The 16,747-nt window shown below is 37.8% G+C and overlaps 1 protein-coding gene across 3 annotated transcripts in view; it reads left to right on the plus strand.

The window, feature by feature from the left end:
• Window positions 1–16,747, plus strand: part of TRPS1 (transcriptional repressor GATA binding 1) — a 206,694-nt gene that overhangs the window by 57,753 nt on the left and 132,194 nt on the right. For all 3 annotated transcript variants that reach the window (XM_066548157.1, XM_066548171.1, XM_066548164.1), the window contains one exon: window positions 6,571–7,174. In XM_066548157.1, coding sequence (XP_066404254.1) covers window positions 6,571–7,174 — 604 coding nt within the window. The remainder of the gene's footprint in view (window positions 1–6,570; window positions 7,175–16,747) is intronic.

Genomic DNA, 16,747 nt, shown 5'->3' on the forward strand with positions numbered 1-16,747 from the left:
GAGTCTATTTAGAAAAAAAAAAAAAAGAGCAGATTGCTCATCTTTAATTTGGAGCTAGGGCCCACAGAGGATTCAGGTCCCAGCATGCAGTTCCCCATTTTTGATCCAAGTGGGCCTGAGGGATGTTGTGTGGATTAATTAGTTAATGTTTGTAAACTGCTTTGAAGATGAAAAGTGGTATCTAAGTTCCAAGCATTATTATAACAGCTTTGAGCCATGCTGAAGAACTCCATAGGCAGCACTTTGTCCGCTGCTGGGGCATGGCATGATCTTTTTTTAGTGGTTAAGTAACTGGAAGATTGAAATGGCTCCTTTACTGAAAGAATCCAACCTTTTATTTTGCTGCAACTGGTAATTTAAGTTTTAACAAGCATGCCGAGCTAGGATCCTTTTTCTCAAGAAAGGAGAAGCCATGACTTTTAAAATTAAGTGCTAAGCCTGAGATGGGGTAGTTGTAGCTGCTCCTTTGGAGGGCTCAGCACCCTGCAGTTCTGGCAGTAGTCACAGGGAACTGAACTTTGGAAAATCAAGAGATACACTTTAAGCATTTTAGTCTCAAATTGTTTGTCTAAGATTAGACTATTTTGTTTAAAACACTTGAGCAACATACTCTGTTAACCCCAGTCTATGACATTATTGACTACTCTGAGGGCGTGTGTAAAGCAAAGTACAATGTCCCCATAACTGCTAACTTCTTTCCCTTTCTCCTGTAATTCCCCCTTGATAATATAAATTTTGTTTCTTTTCCACTTGTACTGCTGCTGTTTTCCCCCACTGTCCATCTTTTTTGAAATCACATAAGTTAGTTCAGTTTGTTTGCTCTGTAATGGCAAACACCAGCAGGTTTTATTGTTTTTCTATGTATAACCTAATTTTCACTCTATTCAAACTAAAACTTTTGAGGCATTATAACTATTACCAGGCCTTTTTTTTTTAGTAGAAGTCTGGCATGTATCAGATATGTGGTTTCTTTCCCTTTTTGTATTTTAGAACCTAAAGACAGAGTACAGTTCATATTTTAAGAAGTAGAACATCTATAAATAGTAGTGTTGGTTGATAGACAGAAACATGCTAATGTAGTCACCTCACATCCAACTGGGCTTCTCTATTTCTTAATCAGAATTTGTCTCAACACTTTTATGCCGCACATTATGTACATCTGATATATTTAAAATGCTGTACATGCCCATGTCTCTAAAACCTCTTCATTTATATAATAAGGAGCTGAATGGATTCTAACAGTAAACATAATACTAAACATTAATGTAGTGGAAAAAAATGTTCTGCAGTTGCCATATTTAGATTTAGCCTTGATAATCTGGAGTATCAGTGTTGGCTTTAGGTGCTACTTACATATTTTGATTCATATATTTTTTTCTCTGCACTATTTTAATTTTCGAGTCATGTGTCTGAACAACATGCTTAATTTATTTTATTATTTATTTTGCTTCCTTTTGGCTCTACATCTAAAATTTCACTGTGTATTGCTAGCTAAAAAATTTTTAATATCTCAATGTTATTCCTTTGCAGCCATGTATTTGCAACAGTATTAGAATTTGCAAAAGCAGTTCTTTCCAATTTTTCTTTCCACAGAAATGTATATTTACACTTAGCGCTCATTCAGTATTTCTTGACATGATTATTTGAGAGCTGTTCATTTAAATCTGAAGTCAATGAATCACATTGCACTTGAGTTTACTTGTATTTAAACTTCACTAAAATGTGCTTATTCAAATAAATCCCTAGAAGATTTATTGGCCTCCATTTTCCACTAATTCTGCTACTACTCATTTTCCATTATACCTCTGAGGAATCAGATACTATTCATGTTCATTGCAAAGCTTAGTTTTTTCTTAAAACTGTCTGGTATTCTGATGAGCCAGAAGATGCCAACACTTTTAATTTAGATAAAAATCAAACTGAGTATTTGGGCAAATTTTGCATGTTGTTTCACTTAGTCTAGAGATTATTTTCCTGCTTGTTCCAAAATAATTAATTTTGATTAGTTTTGTAAAATCAAAGCAGCTTCTTGCAGAAGTGCCTCTTTTTTCGTATAATTGTGCTAAAATGTGGGAAAACAGTGCATTTTTTCAATTTGGCAAAAGATAGAATTTTTCTTGTAAAACCTTACTTGACTGAAAGCATTTGATCAGTGCTAGTTATAATTAGAAGTGCTATGCTGAAAAATCTTTTAAGCTTTTTAAAAACAAGGTAGGATAGTGATTCATTAAATTGCAAAATATGATATGAAAATGTAAAGACTCAAATGAAATAGAAGCTTTGGCAATGGGGTAGAATAATTTTTCTAATAAATAATTTTGAAAATGTGGATGGCAGCAGTTTTGTAAGGCTCTCTTTAGAAATTAATTTCGAGTTCATGAAATAATATCCTGCCTCCAAAGATAAAGGAGGCAGAAGGGCAAAAGGCAAAGGAGTGCTTGGGGCTTGTGTCTCCCCAGTGCCTGGACTGCAGCTCAGGGATGGGGTGTTGGGGACAGGGCTGTTGGGACTGACCCTCAGACTGTCAGGCACAAAAAGCCAGAGCAGGGTCTCAGATATATAGATTATGGAAATGTGGCGCCTTTGGGACACTTCCCCCAGAGAAGAAACTCCGGGAAAAAATGTCAGTTGAGGCCCACTAGCTCCCAGTTTTAGAACAAAGCAGAAACCTTCACTCTGAACAATAGCAGCAGCTATGAGGGCCTTTTCCATCCTCCTGACACCTTAATTCACTGCTCTGAACTTGTTTGCTCTTGCCAATGGCTTTTGCTCTCCTTTGATCTCAGTCTTGCTCTCCACTCTGCCCTGTCTCCTCTCCCTTCCAACACTATGGTGCATTTTCTTCCTTGCTTTGCTGGCTGTCTTTTCTTCTGAACAGCTTGAGTGCAGCACCCATCTCAAAAGTTAACTTTCTTATAAACCTGCTTCTTCATGAGAAATTATAGTAATTATTTTATTTATAACTAAAATAAAATGTGAAAAAATGGAAGTGAGATGACAGCCATACCTTCTTCCAGAATATTTTCTATGCCCTAGAGCTTAGGACTGTCTTCAGGTAATTAAAAAAAAATTACTTGTTTTGTAGAAGATGGTGTTTTGTAATACTTCAGACTAGTTAGAAGTATGTCAACAAGACTTAATTAACAATTGGCTAATGTTGGGAGTCTTGCAGCCTGTTAGGAAGTTCAAATAAAGAACATTAAATCTTTAAAAAACTCCAACCGTGTAATCTCTCCAACATAAAGATTTTGTGAGGGAAAATCCTTGTATCTTACAGTGCTCAATTCAAGTACTTTTCAGTACAAATAATGATAAGATTTTTTTTAGTTCTCAGAATGTAACTGCGCAGCAAAGGTTTTGCCTGAATTTCTTGATATTTAATCTTGGGATTGGGCCATAAATGTTTTACTGTCCATAAATAATCAGGTCTTTGCTTCATTTTCTAGTAGAAATGATAATGCTAAGTGACCTCAGTGGATGGGATAACATTGCCAGCCCAATGCCACATTGGAAAGAATGCCAGTTTATGGCTTGAACCTGCTGTTAGTGTTCTTGAGGGCTGTATAAACAATAACAAAGAAGGAAGAGTACTGTTTTCTTCTTCATTTACATCACTTTCTTCCATCTCAAGATTTTCTTCTTCTTAGAGTAGCTCTGTACCAACACACAGTATAGCATCAGACATTCAGAGTTTCAGATGGTATAGCTGTGGTTTAGCTGTAAAGTGTAACTTTGAGGTAAAGCACAGGAATGCTTCTTGTGTACTTTGCTGACTGGAATTCTTAAAATTTTGTTGCTTAGCCTTGAAGAGCTTTGCACACAACTCTAGATGTAACTTGGGCTTTTAGAAGCAGAGTAGGCTTAATTTCTAGTAAAAGAGAAATCAAACACTGCAAATTTGTTTCCCTGCTTGCTGTCAGGGTGGAGTGAAAACTGAGAAGAAAACATTTTCTTTTTATGCCTTGTTCTGGGAAAGAATAAGTTTCCAACTTTCAAAAGTTTTCTAATGGCTGATGATAGTTACTATTTTATTATTTGGGACTGTGACTTATATTGGACAGCTCCAAACTTTAGCTGACATATTGGAGCTTGGGGATTGAATAATACACAGGACAAACCCATATGAAGTATCAAGATTTATAATGCTGATGGCAGATTTTTAATGCATACTGGAAACTATACATTCTGAAAGAAAAAAGCCTGTTGGGTTACTGTCTACTGAAGTATATCCTCATTTTTTCCACATCACAGTGCTTATCACAGTCTCATGGAAGAATGAAGGAATGCTTATATGACTGTCTTTGAATCAGTTAGAAATAATTTAAATTAACAAACCTTTAATGTAATACGGGTGATTGTATCTGGGCCTCAGCCATGTAATTACAACTGCATGTAATATTCAGCATTTATTTGTGTCCTCAGAAGTGTGGTGTATATGGCTCCTGATCAAAAACATTTAGCCAGTGTGGAATGGAAAAATAAAAAAAGACAAGTTAGGCAGAAAAAGATCAGCTGTTTGGAGGTGTGATATCTGTAGATGAGAGCCAAGTTAGGAAGGGGGTTAGCTGTTGAAATGGCCAAGTTAAACAAGAGACACTTAGGGCTAAGTAGTGTCCCAAAGGATTGATAAACTTTCACATGGGGAGTGTATGTGGTTGAGCCATTAGCCCCAAATGGTGTCTTGTTTAACTTGGCTTTTAAGATAACTAGCCCCTGTCTAACTTGGACTTCTCTGATGGTATCCCACCTTTACAGGGCTGACCCTCTTTATAACTTGGCTTTTTGTATTTATAAAATGGTTTTGATCAGATAGCACTCTTTTTTTTTTTTTTTTTTTGGTTAGGGAGAGAATTAAGCTTGGTTTAGAAAAGAATTGAGTTGCAAGAGAGAATATATTAGTGTCGCATTGAGAGACAAGCTGATTTTAATAAAACGTAATTGTAGAACGAACGAAAGGAACGTGGCCAGAGCAAGATTTTAACCCACAGCTTGCTCTCCCACAAGTAAGTTTTGTTGCCATAAGGCTGAATCTATTTTTTGCATAATGGAACAAGACCATCCAGTCCCTTAAAATGAATATAAATACGGAAAATGACAAAAAGAAAACTGATATTTCACAAGGGCTGAAAAGCATGAATCCGAATGTGTACTCATGTCTGTGCGCTGACACAACTGCAAGAAAATCAGACAATGTAAATAACATATGGTTTGTTTTTCCAACAAAAGGAGAGAAGGAAGGCAAGGGGGTTTAATAAGTTTGGCAAGCTGTCCCTTCTAAACTATCATAGTCTAAAAGGGACATTTTGTGTATCATTCCAATTCTACAGATGCACCAAGAGCCAAATCCTGCTCTTACTGAAGTCAATGGGAGTTTTGCCATTGACTTCACTGAGACAAAGCTTTGGCCTTAAAAGAATTAATTCTAACAATTGGAGTCAAGGCAGTAACAGATCTCTCATACGAGTTTTGTCCTGTGTGGATAGTGAAAGGCTCATTTTTTTAGTTTGGCTAAAGACACTGTTGAGACTCCGAATGCCTGGGGTGTGGATTTGTGAGCGTGTCTGTAGGGAGAAGCTCTCGCCGAGTTCTGTACATTTTGCAGGGCACGGATGAAATTTTGCTCTGCTTTGGTAGGATGCTGGGTGCAGCGGGGCCTGGAGCCTGATGAGAGGCTCTGACCACTCCTGTGCTATGAACAATTATTCATAATGGCATTAGAGAGCTCATAAACAGTGTTCTGTTCCTATGATAGATACAGTAAGTGGCTAACATGTTGTTCTCATGTAGCAACATATGCTTTACATAATTTAGTAATGCAGTACTTTTTATAGGCTTTTAGAGTAAAAACAGGAAGGCGTGCTATTCCACTCTGTTCCACAGCTCCTACCCAAGAATTTCTATATTTGACGGGAAAGGCAGTTTGTAGTGACACAGCCAACTATTGTGCTTTATCTTTGGAGCTGCATCTTTTTAAGTTGTGTTAAAAGGTCCATGGAGAACCAAGTGTACACTGCTGTCTCTTGTGTACAGCCTTCTGTCCTTTGGTGTATTCTTATCCCTAAGTTAATCAGAGCTTGGTTCAAAATCATCTTGTCAAGCAAAAGTATATGGAATAGGTAGAAAGTAAAGGACTTTTTAAAATGTTTTAACTTTCAAACATAGATTTATGTTATTTTGAAGTCTTTTTTTAATAACAAGAGAACTGTCCTCTTCTATTTGATTTTGGTTGAAAAGTATATTTTTTAGTGTTCCTGCTGCAGCAGAAAGTGAAAAGTATATTGCAGCAAACTGAAGAAGAAAAACACAAAATCCCAGTGAAAATTTTATGAAGTTTAGAATAATACCATGGAATGTGAAGGAACAATAGGAGGCCATTGCAAGGCATGAGAGGAAAAATCAGCAGTATTTTTGCCCTGCTGTATAAGATACCAAAGTAAACCTGCTTGCTTTATTTAGACAGGGTCATACTGTAAGTTTGCTTTATTTTCTTAATCTTGGTAGGTAAAACCACTGTGAGAGGGAAGGCCAAGGGGTGACTCTCCTGTTAATGTGCTTCTTGTTTTCTTCCAGGCGAGTACACAACTGCTACAAATGCCGTCAGTGCAGCTTCACAGCTGTTGACACTCAGTCACTACTAGAGCACTTCAACACTGTGCACTGTCAGGAGATGGACATCACTACAGCCAACGGGGAGGACACTCATGGCGTTTCGTCCATCAAGGAAGAGCCAAAAATTGACCTTAAGGTCTACAGTCTGATTAATCCAGACCCCAAATTAGGGGAGCCCATATCTGACAGCATAGTGAAGAGAGAAAAGATAGAAGATAAGGAAGTGCTCAAGGAGAAAGGCTGGACTGACAGTCCCAGTGATGATCTTCGCAATGTGACCTGGAGAGGAACAGACATTTTGAGGGGGAGCCCATCATACCCGCAGACCAGTCTAGGCTTACTGACCCCCGTGTCTGTCGGCCAAGAGCAGCCAAAGCCTTTAAGGGATAGTCCAAATGTAGAAGCTGCCCATCTCGCAAGGCCCATTTATGGCTTGGCAGTGGAGGGCAAGGGTTTCCTGCAGGGTGTCCCAGCCGGAGCAGCAGAGAAAGCCGGGCAGCTCAGCCAGCCCTACTCTGGATCCGGGGACGGCAAGGCAAAAGACGAATCCCAGTCCTTATTACGGGTAGGAAACCTTTTTTTTCCCCCCCTTTTGCTTTTTATGATTGCATGTATGTTATGTTTGATTGGCTGTGCAAATGATTTCTTCAGGTCCAGAGTAATGTGGTTGGGGTTCTTTTAGGGCATGGAAAAAAAAAAAGTCAAGGAAAGACTCAAATTTGTAGAGCCAAACTGGCAGGTAAATTTTCCAAAGTGTTCACATAAAGCAATCTATGTATTGATGGAGTATTGGTAAGCTTCTGCTTTTGCTATTTAGCTCTGATTGAATTTTGTTTAATCATTCCTGCTAATTGTGCAGGTTGGTGATGCATGTGAAGAAGGGAGGTTTAGAACCCCAGAAGGCTGCACATCTGTTACACTAAAACAACTAATCACCTCTTAAATTTTGGTGGTGTGACAGTTCGCACTTAAGCAGGATTTTATATTACTACATATCTAAGAATATGAAATGTGAGTTAAATATTAATAAAAAGTAACCTTTTTTTGTGAAACAACATAATTATATATAAATTTTGAGACTTGTCTGGTTGCCTTAGAAACAAAAAAAAAAAGAAAAACAAAAAAAGAAAAGAAAGGATCTCATGTTCTCATGTGATAAGAGAAGGTAAATATTTGTCCCACCAAATAATTAATTTTTTTTTTTAAACAAAAGGATCTATATACAAGGAAGTTTCCCTTCCATCAAGGTGTGTTTTTCCCACTGTAGAGAAAATTGAGCTTAGAAGAGATCTCATATTCTGAGGAGCTGAACAGGGAGACAAATAAATACTTTTCTCCTGAAGTCATCACATGTTTTCAGGAGCTGCTCCCTATCTGAATTTATAGAAACTTGCCACAGGAGCAGTCAGTCTGCAGACAAAGCTCACTAGAATGGAAGTGATGATCTGTTGTTTTCCTTTTTTGTCTTTTATAACAGCATTTGTAACCATAGCATCAATTAGTGTAACAATGTCACATGTAACATGTAAAAAGGAAGATAAATGTTTTATTCCATGGTCTACTAAGATTATACACAGGTATATCTGTCTCTGTACATATAGGAGTCTTAAAAGCTGTTTTAAATTAAGTCAATGTTCTTAAAAATACTGCAGCCATTCTAATTATAAAATAGAGTGTCTGTAACTTAAACCCTGCACGCAATTTAGGGAGACCACAAACTTTTGTACCTTAGTTATTGTTCTCAGATTTTAAGTGTATGAGAAGCAGTTACAGTATGATAGGTTCCTTGTTGCTAACCTGGATATGTGCTCACTGTGGATGGCAGGATTATATTTCTCTCCTCCAACACGAAATAGGTATTAAAATACGTACATAAACCCATGCAGCAGTGGAATTCCTGTAACTGTATGCTGGCTGCTTCTTATGCCATTTTAAAAATAACTTCAGATGCTTTTTTAAAGTATTTATATAAAGCCACTTTTATATATACATATTTTTTCAAATTAATATTTTATCAATTTCAAAATAATGTGATTACTTCTGGGTCTAAAAAACCTGTATCTTCCATACTCATCACTTCTGGGAGTAAAAAACCTATATCTTCCATACTTCTCTGGAAAAAAGATAAAGGTCTTACTTTTGTGTATTAACAGTGCATATAAATTCGTTCCTTACATTTTAAAGTGTGTACAACTCTACTTTTCTTTTATAATGGTTTATTAGCAGATTGTGTTTATAGTGGTTGATAAAACATTCAGTCCTTCAAACAGGAATTACTTTTGTGTACACCTTTAGCTGCCACGCTCTTTGAACTCTATTGTGCCAAGGACTTGTTTGTCTGTGTCTTTTCCTTACTGATAATATTTGAATTTTCACTTTTCTTAGAAAATTAGGCAAGTTGCTTTTGTCAGCTTGAAATATTTTAAAAAAAAGTGGGGGAAAGGAGATTAATTTTTTTCATCTGCTGAACAGAGTCCCTAATATTACGTATTTCATCATGATTGATGGATAGAGAAAACAAAATGAGAATTGAAACTTCTTGAAGGTAAGGGGTGATATGTAGGATAGGCGATATTGGGAGTATGATTCTGTGAGTGATACTAGTTCCCTCTTCTTTTCAATCTGTGAAAAAGATCATAGAAACCCAACTCCTTTAATTTGCTCTTGATTTAGTTTTCTGCAGACAGAGTTATGAGATGCAGTACTGGAGCCTCAAATAAGAAGACAAAGAGATGGTCAGCTTGACCATTGGGAGCTTAGTGTGAGCTTAGTGTCAAGGATTATCTGTCATACACATATGTATGCCCAGAAGCTCAATTGGCCCAGAGAGAAATAAAAATTGTTCAGAAAAGAATTTACCATCCATTCTTGAAAAAGCTAATTTTTGTAATCCTCTGAAATAAAAAAAAAATTGCACTGTGTTGTTAAGCAAATCTCTCATTATTATCTACTCATTATTATCTAGTTTTCTCTACATTTATTTTTCTAATATGAAATAGCTAGTAGGAGCAGCTAATGCTGTCTAAAAGTTGGTCCTCTCTGAAAGCAAAGTGTTAACTCAATACATCCTTCTAGTATCATATAATGAATGCTTATGCAAAACACTGTATCCCAGGACGACTGGTGACTAGGAAACAAAACCTATAATAAAATCACTGTGGACACCTTCATTTTTTTCCCCCTGAAGATTGACACAGAGGAAGCCAAAAATTTGGAATTACTCAGTGAATAAACACTGAGAAATGGACTAAAAAAGAAAGTTCCTAACACATCCCTTTGGTTGTACTGGCTATTCTGTATTTATAAAGTGGTTCTGCTTATTACAAATGACTTGTAATGATTTGACAGTAGCAGCAATACCACATGCTTTTAATTTTTTACTTTCTTGATGATGGGGGGAAAGCAAAGAGGAGATACGATTTTTTCACATTTTTTTAAGTAGACAGAGGTTGATACTACAGGTTTAAAAGTGATTAGCATTTTGGTAAGATATCAGACACAATGCAAATCAATTGGAGAAGGGGTGAAAATATACCATAGTCCACAGAAATTCTTAATGCTTACTGGATAATTAATTTTTAGAAATTGCTTGGAGTAATTTTCAGCTTTGGATGTTGACTAAGCCATTTATATGCTATTTCTTGTATTCCTTCTGTACATGATGACCATGGTCCTTCCCTAGATTCTGTGCTGCAGTAGATTGTTTGTGGGAGTCATTGGGGTAAGATTTCTTTCATTTTTAGAATCTAAAAGACCAAACTGCTTGTGACCTTTCGGGAGCTGGAGACAATGCAAACACACATGTGCAGTTGATGCACCTTTATCCCTGAGAATGCTTCCAAGCTGTGTGTAACAGAATCTTTCTCAGGGGCTTGGTACACTTCTGTGAGTAGCTTTAATTTATTTTTCTTATTAAAGGATTTCCAGCAGCTGTACTTACAGTGAATCAGTATGTTTTACAAATGGGAATTACCAAAAATGTACCTCAGCGTGGTACAATGTGGACATTATTTCTGCTCTTCCTTAGAGTAGCTGATTTTCTAGTTGAAAGATTTGTTGATACTGGAACGTCTATTGAGATGCAAAAATGTTCCTTTTTTTGGGTAGCACATTGGCAGCCAGCAGACTCCAGGCCAGGCAGATTGTTTAATGCCTTGACAGTGCAGATCTTGGACAGCAGGAACTTTTTGCTAAACTGATTTTAAATGAAGTGTCCTGTTTTGGTCTGTGTGGACACTGCAGCATAAAAGTTTTCCACAAAATAGGGAAATGTAGCCTGAGCCTTCAGACCTATACACAGGCCTAGTTAGCCCACCTAAAGGTGTTGGTATAGAAGTTGTAGTTTAACCAACAAAGATGCAGTAATAACACAGGTCAGTGTGTGTGTCCTGTGGGGTCACATGGACCTGCACACAGCAAGGTTACTTTGTGTATTAATCATAGTTTGTGGAGGGATTTGTGTACCATCAAAGGGAGAGAGATCGTCACATTATTCCAAAAGTACTATGGATTTTTATCAAAGGCATACTGCAGGATGTAGCATTAAATATATGACTGAGGTTATGTTAACCTTTACTATGAGCTTTTTATATGGTGCAAAGGGTAAAATCTACTCTTCTATTAAACTGAGATTATTTTGCACTATAATGATTGGACTGTTTAGACACTACAAGAAATCACAGCATTTCAAAAACGTTTTCATTTACTTTGAGAAGAGTTATTTTCTTTTTGTCTTTGATATTTGCTCTTGTGCTATTTCATATGGCATTCATATGGCTAAAGCTGGTCATACAGCTTTAAATTTGGGGGAGATAGAAAATTAGAAAAAATTATTTCCTCTTTCCTTGTTTTGCATTCTTCTATGCAGGTGAGTGGCAGAGCTAATTTAAAAATGTGCAATTGGTATGTAAGTATTAAATCTACATATAATTGATTTAGTATCAGTGTAGTAAATATCAGGCACAGTCCCTAGTGGCAAATCATCATTTCTCCTATTATAAGGTACTGACTCCTGTTATCCCCAGAGCTGGATGCCAAATAGCTGCAAAGCAGTGGAAATGCTGAGCTGTCCTTTATGATTTCCAGAAGACTTTTATAAGCACATAGAATTCTTGGCCAGAAAAATAACATACATTTAGGTAAAACCTGCCTCTCTGATGCTGGTAGATGCTGTTGCTGGCTTTATTGTGAGCACAAGAAGCAGCATAAGCAGGTTCAAGCGCACAGAGTGGGATCTTGGTTTAAATCTGAATTTTCAGTTGTCCTTTCAGGGTGACAGATGGAAGTTTTTGTGTTCTTTGGCATTGTGTCCCACTTCCAATCACCTTCTCATAGCAGCATCTTAGTAGTATATCTACAGAATTAAATTCAATGCATATAATTGTATCCCACTTCTCACATTAAGTTGGTGTAAGTCTTGGATACTGCATGTCATCCCTAAGCAACTTCAGGAAAGAAAAAGCAGCCCTTTAAACAAGAAACATCTGAAATAGTTTCTCTGTAGCTGCATCTCATTTTTTTCCCATTTCCTCTGACTCTGTTAGCGATCTTTCAGGAAGTATTTATAGTCAAGGCCATTCATTGCCATACGGGTCCTCTAATTAGCTGAGGAGAACTCAGCAGGCACTGTGTGTTACTAATGCACAGAGCTCTGGCAGGTCAGAGAGCTGACAAAGTCTTTCATTTTTTTTAAAGGCACCTGTTTCCATAAGTCTCTGCCTGGGGAGTCAGTGGGCTACTTTTTTAGCATTTAACTACATCCTGGAACATGGCAAGAATCCTCCAACAAGGAAAATGAGAAAATAAAGTTAGTACTTGAAGATAAATGGTTTTGAAGCTTTGTGTTTACCGTGCAAAATGGAGGCGGGTAAAATCCCTGTGCTGGATAAGGGCTCAGGAACTTTCTAAAGTAACTTTCTGAAGGTTTTCAAGTAGTTTAGAAACAAACATGTACTTGGCTGCTTTTAGTAACTACTGGAACCAAACCCACAAGAAATTGAATGTTTTGCATTACTCATCCTGACAGTGATCAGATAGGACTAGAAAGTAACTTTTAGAAAAATGTTAACCTGCCCAATGAAAGGCATGTTTCTGGTTTTTGTGTGGGGTGTGTCTGTCATGTGGTGAGACAACCCCACCTCGTCCATGTTTACCCACCCAGCAGGGCATAGGGTTTTTTTTCTCCTTCTTCTTCTTCTTTTTTTTTTTTTTTTCTTGGTCTCCCTTTTACGAAATGTGGTCTGGAAGAGAATTAAGTGATAAAATCATTATTTGGGTGGGGCACGGTAATAACGCAAAAGGGCAGCAGCTACGTCAAAATCCTTGATGGAAAGGTGAATCAGTATGTGGAACAAAGGGCTGGGGAGATGGCTACAGGCCCCCAGGCCGTTGGGTAAGCAGCAGGGTTTATTGAAGTTGCTATGATCAATAACAATGATTCAAGCAGGGAGAACCAAGATAATTCTTGATTTAAAACAAGCTGCTGCATTTGGATAGATGAGATCGTAATGCAGATGAGAACAAAAGAGTGCTTTCTTGTATTGAACAGAGGGGCCAAAACAGATTGACAATCAGTGTCACATGAAATTAGCTCAGTTTTATATGCCCCTTCCTAGTTCAGGTAGGAGGATGTCTCTTTTGCTCTCTCTGGTCAGGTATTTGGTGTCCTGCTGTAGGTGAGAGTGAGAAGGGTCCCTGCACTGTTTTGGCCTGGATGCCACATTCCTGCACCTGGGCTTGGTTTGCTGGGTGAAGAAAACCCGGGTGAAGATAACCTGGGTGAGGTTAACCTGGGTGAAGATAACAGTGTGGCAGCTGCTCAGTGCCACCCCTGCCATGGGGAGCAGCAGGAGCGGACTTGGCACAAGGGTGGGAGCATCCTTGGTTTCCTGGCATGCTGCTCCTTGGCAGCCCCTGCTGCTCTGGCCTGGATGTCTGGGCACAAAGGGGCCCCCTGCCAAGTCCCCTGGCCTGAACAGGAGCTTTCAGCGAGTGGCAGCTCAAGCCAGGTGTCCTGGCCCTGGGCTGGGCTCGCAGCTCTCGGTGGGGCTCAGCTCCTCTGCGCTGCGGAGCCGCCTGTGCTGGCTCTGAGAGCAGCCCAGGCCCACAGCCCCAACCGGGCACGTGCAGTGAGGCAGTGCCCTTCTTGTAGGTATGACTGATACAGGTAGCAAATACTGTTTTTACCCTCTTCAAATACATTCCTGATGGTTCTTTTTAATTTTAGATTGTGCTGACAATGGCTGCAGGTTGTGTGTGGGGGCGCAGCTGTGGGCACTGCAAAGGCAAACAGTTCCCTCCAGTCCAAATAGTGCAGAGAACTGTCAGTGGGGAGCCTTGTTTAAAATGGGAAGTAGGTAAATGCAGATTCTTGCATGATGACTAAATTAAAGAATTCGTTGAGCTTTACCTAAGTTTTGAAAAGTTAAGTGTGACTATAACCATTATACAGCTCTGTTATTATTCTGTACTGCCAATAGTGCTTAGCAGTAGATTGTATACCTGAAGTGAAATGGAAGCTTCAATTGTATTTAGAAACTAAGGATAGTCTTTGCCAAACTGGATCCAATAAGAAATACACATTCATGCTTGAGGATAGAACTTGCTGCTAATATGTAGATTTTCAATGGAAAATTAAATTTCACAGATGAATGCAGGCAAGGATTGTACATAATTCTATTTTTGCCTGAAGTACCATGGTGCTGAACAGTGAAAATCTATGTGAAGATACCTCCAGGATCTGGAAGTGCAGAGTTGCTTTCTGTACTGAATTTCAGATGATCCTCTAGTTGTATTTGGCAATTAAAAGACATAATAAATACACTCTTTTAGAGGAGGGATCTTATGATAGACAGCAAATAAATGTTTAATTTATTGGACTAAGAAGGGAACACTGTAATTATAACTGATTTGAAGAAATCCAGATGCTATCCACATCTGAACAAATTTAAAATGGTAAGGATTTGTAAAGAGATTTATGAATAAACACTGCACATACGTGCTTTGATTTTTATCATGGGGGTATCTAGGGGTGATGATACAGCCAGTTATAAAAAGCAACTCTGGAAAATAGCTGTTAGATGAACAGATGTGTGCTGAAATACACATATATACATGTGTGTGTGTGTGTGTGTGTGTGTGTGTGTGTGTGTAAGACATTAAAAAGGTTTTCTGGAATTTCTTTTGTTACCTTGGCACTCCTCAGAATATGTGTATGGTCACCTTGGAACTAGTCTTAATTTTCAGGTCTCTTATGTAGCCCAATTGATTTAGTGAACAATTTCCTGCTTAATATAATTAATTTACTTCTTCCACCAAGTTCTGTTTTTAAAATGAGGCTTTATAGGGGCTAAGTGGTTCTTGCTGATGTTTTTCTAAGCATTTTTTTAGTAGCATATATATTTTAGAAAATCTTACAATCTTTGTTATAGTGATATAATCATGTGTATGTAAGATAAATCCATAAGTATATCTATTCTTGTTGCATAGTAACATTATTTAGAGTTCAGATAGGATATATTTTTTAGCATAAAGACAAGAGGAGGAATATTTTTTTTGTGTTGTGTACAGTATTAGGTTTCTGAAACAAATGGAGTTGTGGCAGCTCAGGTTGTGCAGCACTGCAGGCAGCTTGTGAACAGCCTTGGAAATCTGCTGTGCTCATGTATCCCTGCTCTGCCTGAGATTTCCAAATCTCAGGTTGGTGAATCATATTTGTCCTAGTTAGAGGGTTAATTTCCTGTGATTTCTTGGCTGCTCGAGACCTTTGTTTCCTAATTCTGTCTGTAAAATGGGAATTTCCCATCTAGAAGGGCAAGAGTGAAGAGAGATGTGTGAAACTCTATTGTGCAACAGTTCTGTGATAGTGGAAGCAAGAAGAGCCTGATTCATAGGCATCCTGCATCAATATTGGTGGTTATCTTCTCTGAGTGTGATGATGCAAACTTCCTCAAGAATACCAATGAAAGAGGAAAACTGAAAAAACAGATTTTAATTTTAACTTTGTTAAAATTTCTATTCTTTCCTTCAGCCTTGCGGGGGGAGGGAAAAAAAAAAGCAAAAAGCAGGAATTTCGGAGGGAGACATTTACTTTTCTTGGTTGACTTTGACCTAATTTTGGTTTATGTGCCTCTGATGTGTATGGTAGCAAACTGCACATTTTCACTTATGGGAAGAAGTCTTTTAACGATGGCTTACAGTACAGTCTTTAATCATGTAAGTTGCCTCCAGCTCTTACTGAGAGTAAAATTCCACCCTTTCCATTTTCAAAGGGGTTGTACTATCAGCTGTTTCTCCTTGCAAGACTGTCTGTGATTTGAAAATTATGTTTAAATTAAAAAAGTGAGGAAAAAAGAGAAATAATCAGAACATTTGTCAAGAAATTTGTTATGAATGGGAATGAGAAGCAATGCAAACAAGCTTGAAATGAGTTTTAATTCACATGTTATTCTGGGAGCCTACAATTTCTGGTGAGCAATGGCATATTTTAGGTCTGTTTCCTCCAGTTTTTGGCATGGAGCAATGCCTGTTTTGTTCAGTCAGATGTTCAAATGGGAATTTTGGATGCTTAGAACTAATTTTAGTAGGTGGGGGCAAATTTATTATGATTCTACAAATAGAGTTTGATCACAGCTGCTTCATTGCAATTATAAAAATTGGCTGCGAATCACTTAAACTATATTTACTGGTTGCAAAAAAAAATCTCATCTATACAAAACTGTCTTGTTGCCCTCAAAGTTCTCAGTAATAACATTTATATACACAGTATTTTGAATTTGACTTGATCACGTTCCAGATTATTTTCATGCCTCTCTCCCCCCCTTGCCCTAACAGTGATAATGTGTTCAAATGACTCTCCCATTCTTTCCAAGTTAGGGTGAATTTCTGAGCTTGTTCTGAAATTACAGTAAATCACACACAGACCTCTTAAGACTTATTAAAAAATGTTAGTAACTTCACTGGAAGTTGGACACTTCAAAGCTCTCACTTCTCCAGTCTGTACATGACTAAAAGGCTGTAGGGCAAACACCACAAGGTGAAAGCTTACAAATCAAAGCAAAACTTAATATAAGGCTATTATCCCCTTTACAAGACATATGGAGAATAGTATCTTTACATATTTATGAGGTTTTTTTTTCTT

Source organism: Molothrus aeneus, chromosome 1 (assembly GCF_037042795.1).
Source record: "Molothrus aeneus isolate 106 chromosome 1, BPBGC_Maene_1.0, whole genome shotgun sequence".
In the NCBI taxonomy this organism is placed as follows: domain Eukaryota; kingdom Metazoa; phylum Chordata; class Aves; order Passeriformes; family Icteridae; genus Molothrus; species Molothrus aeneus.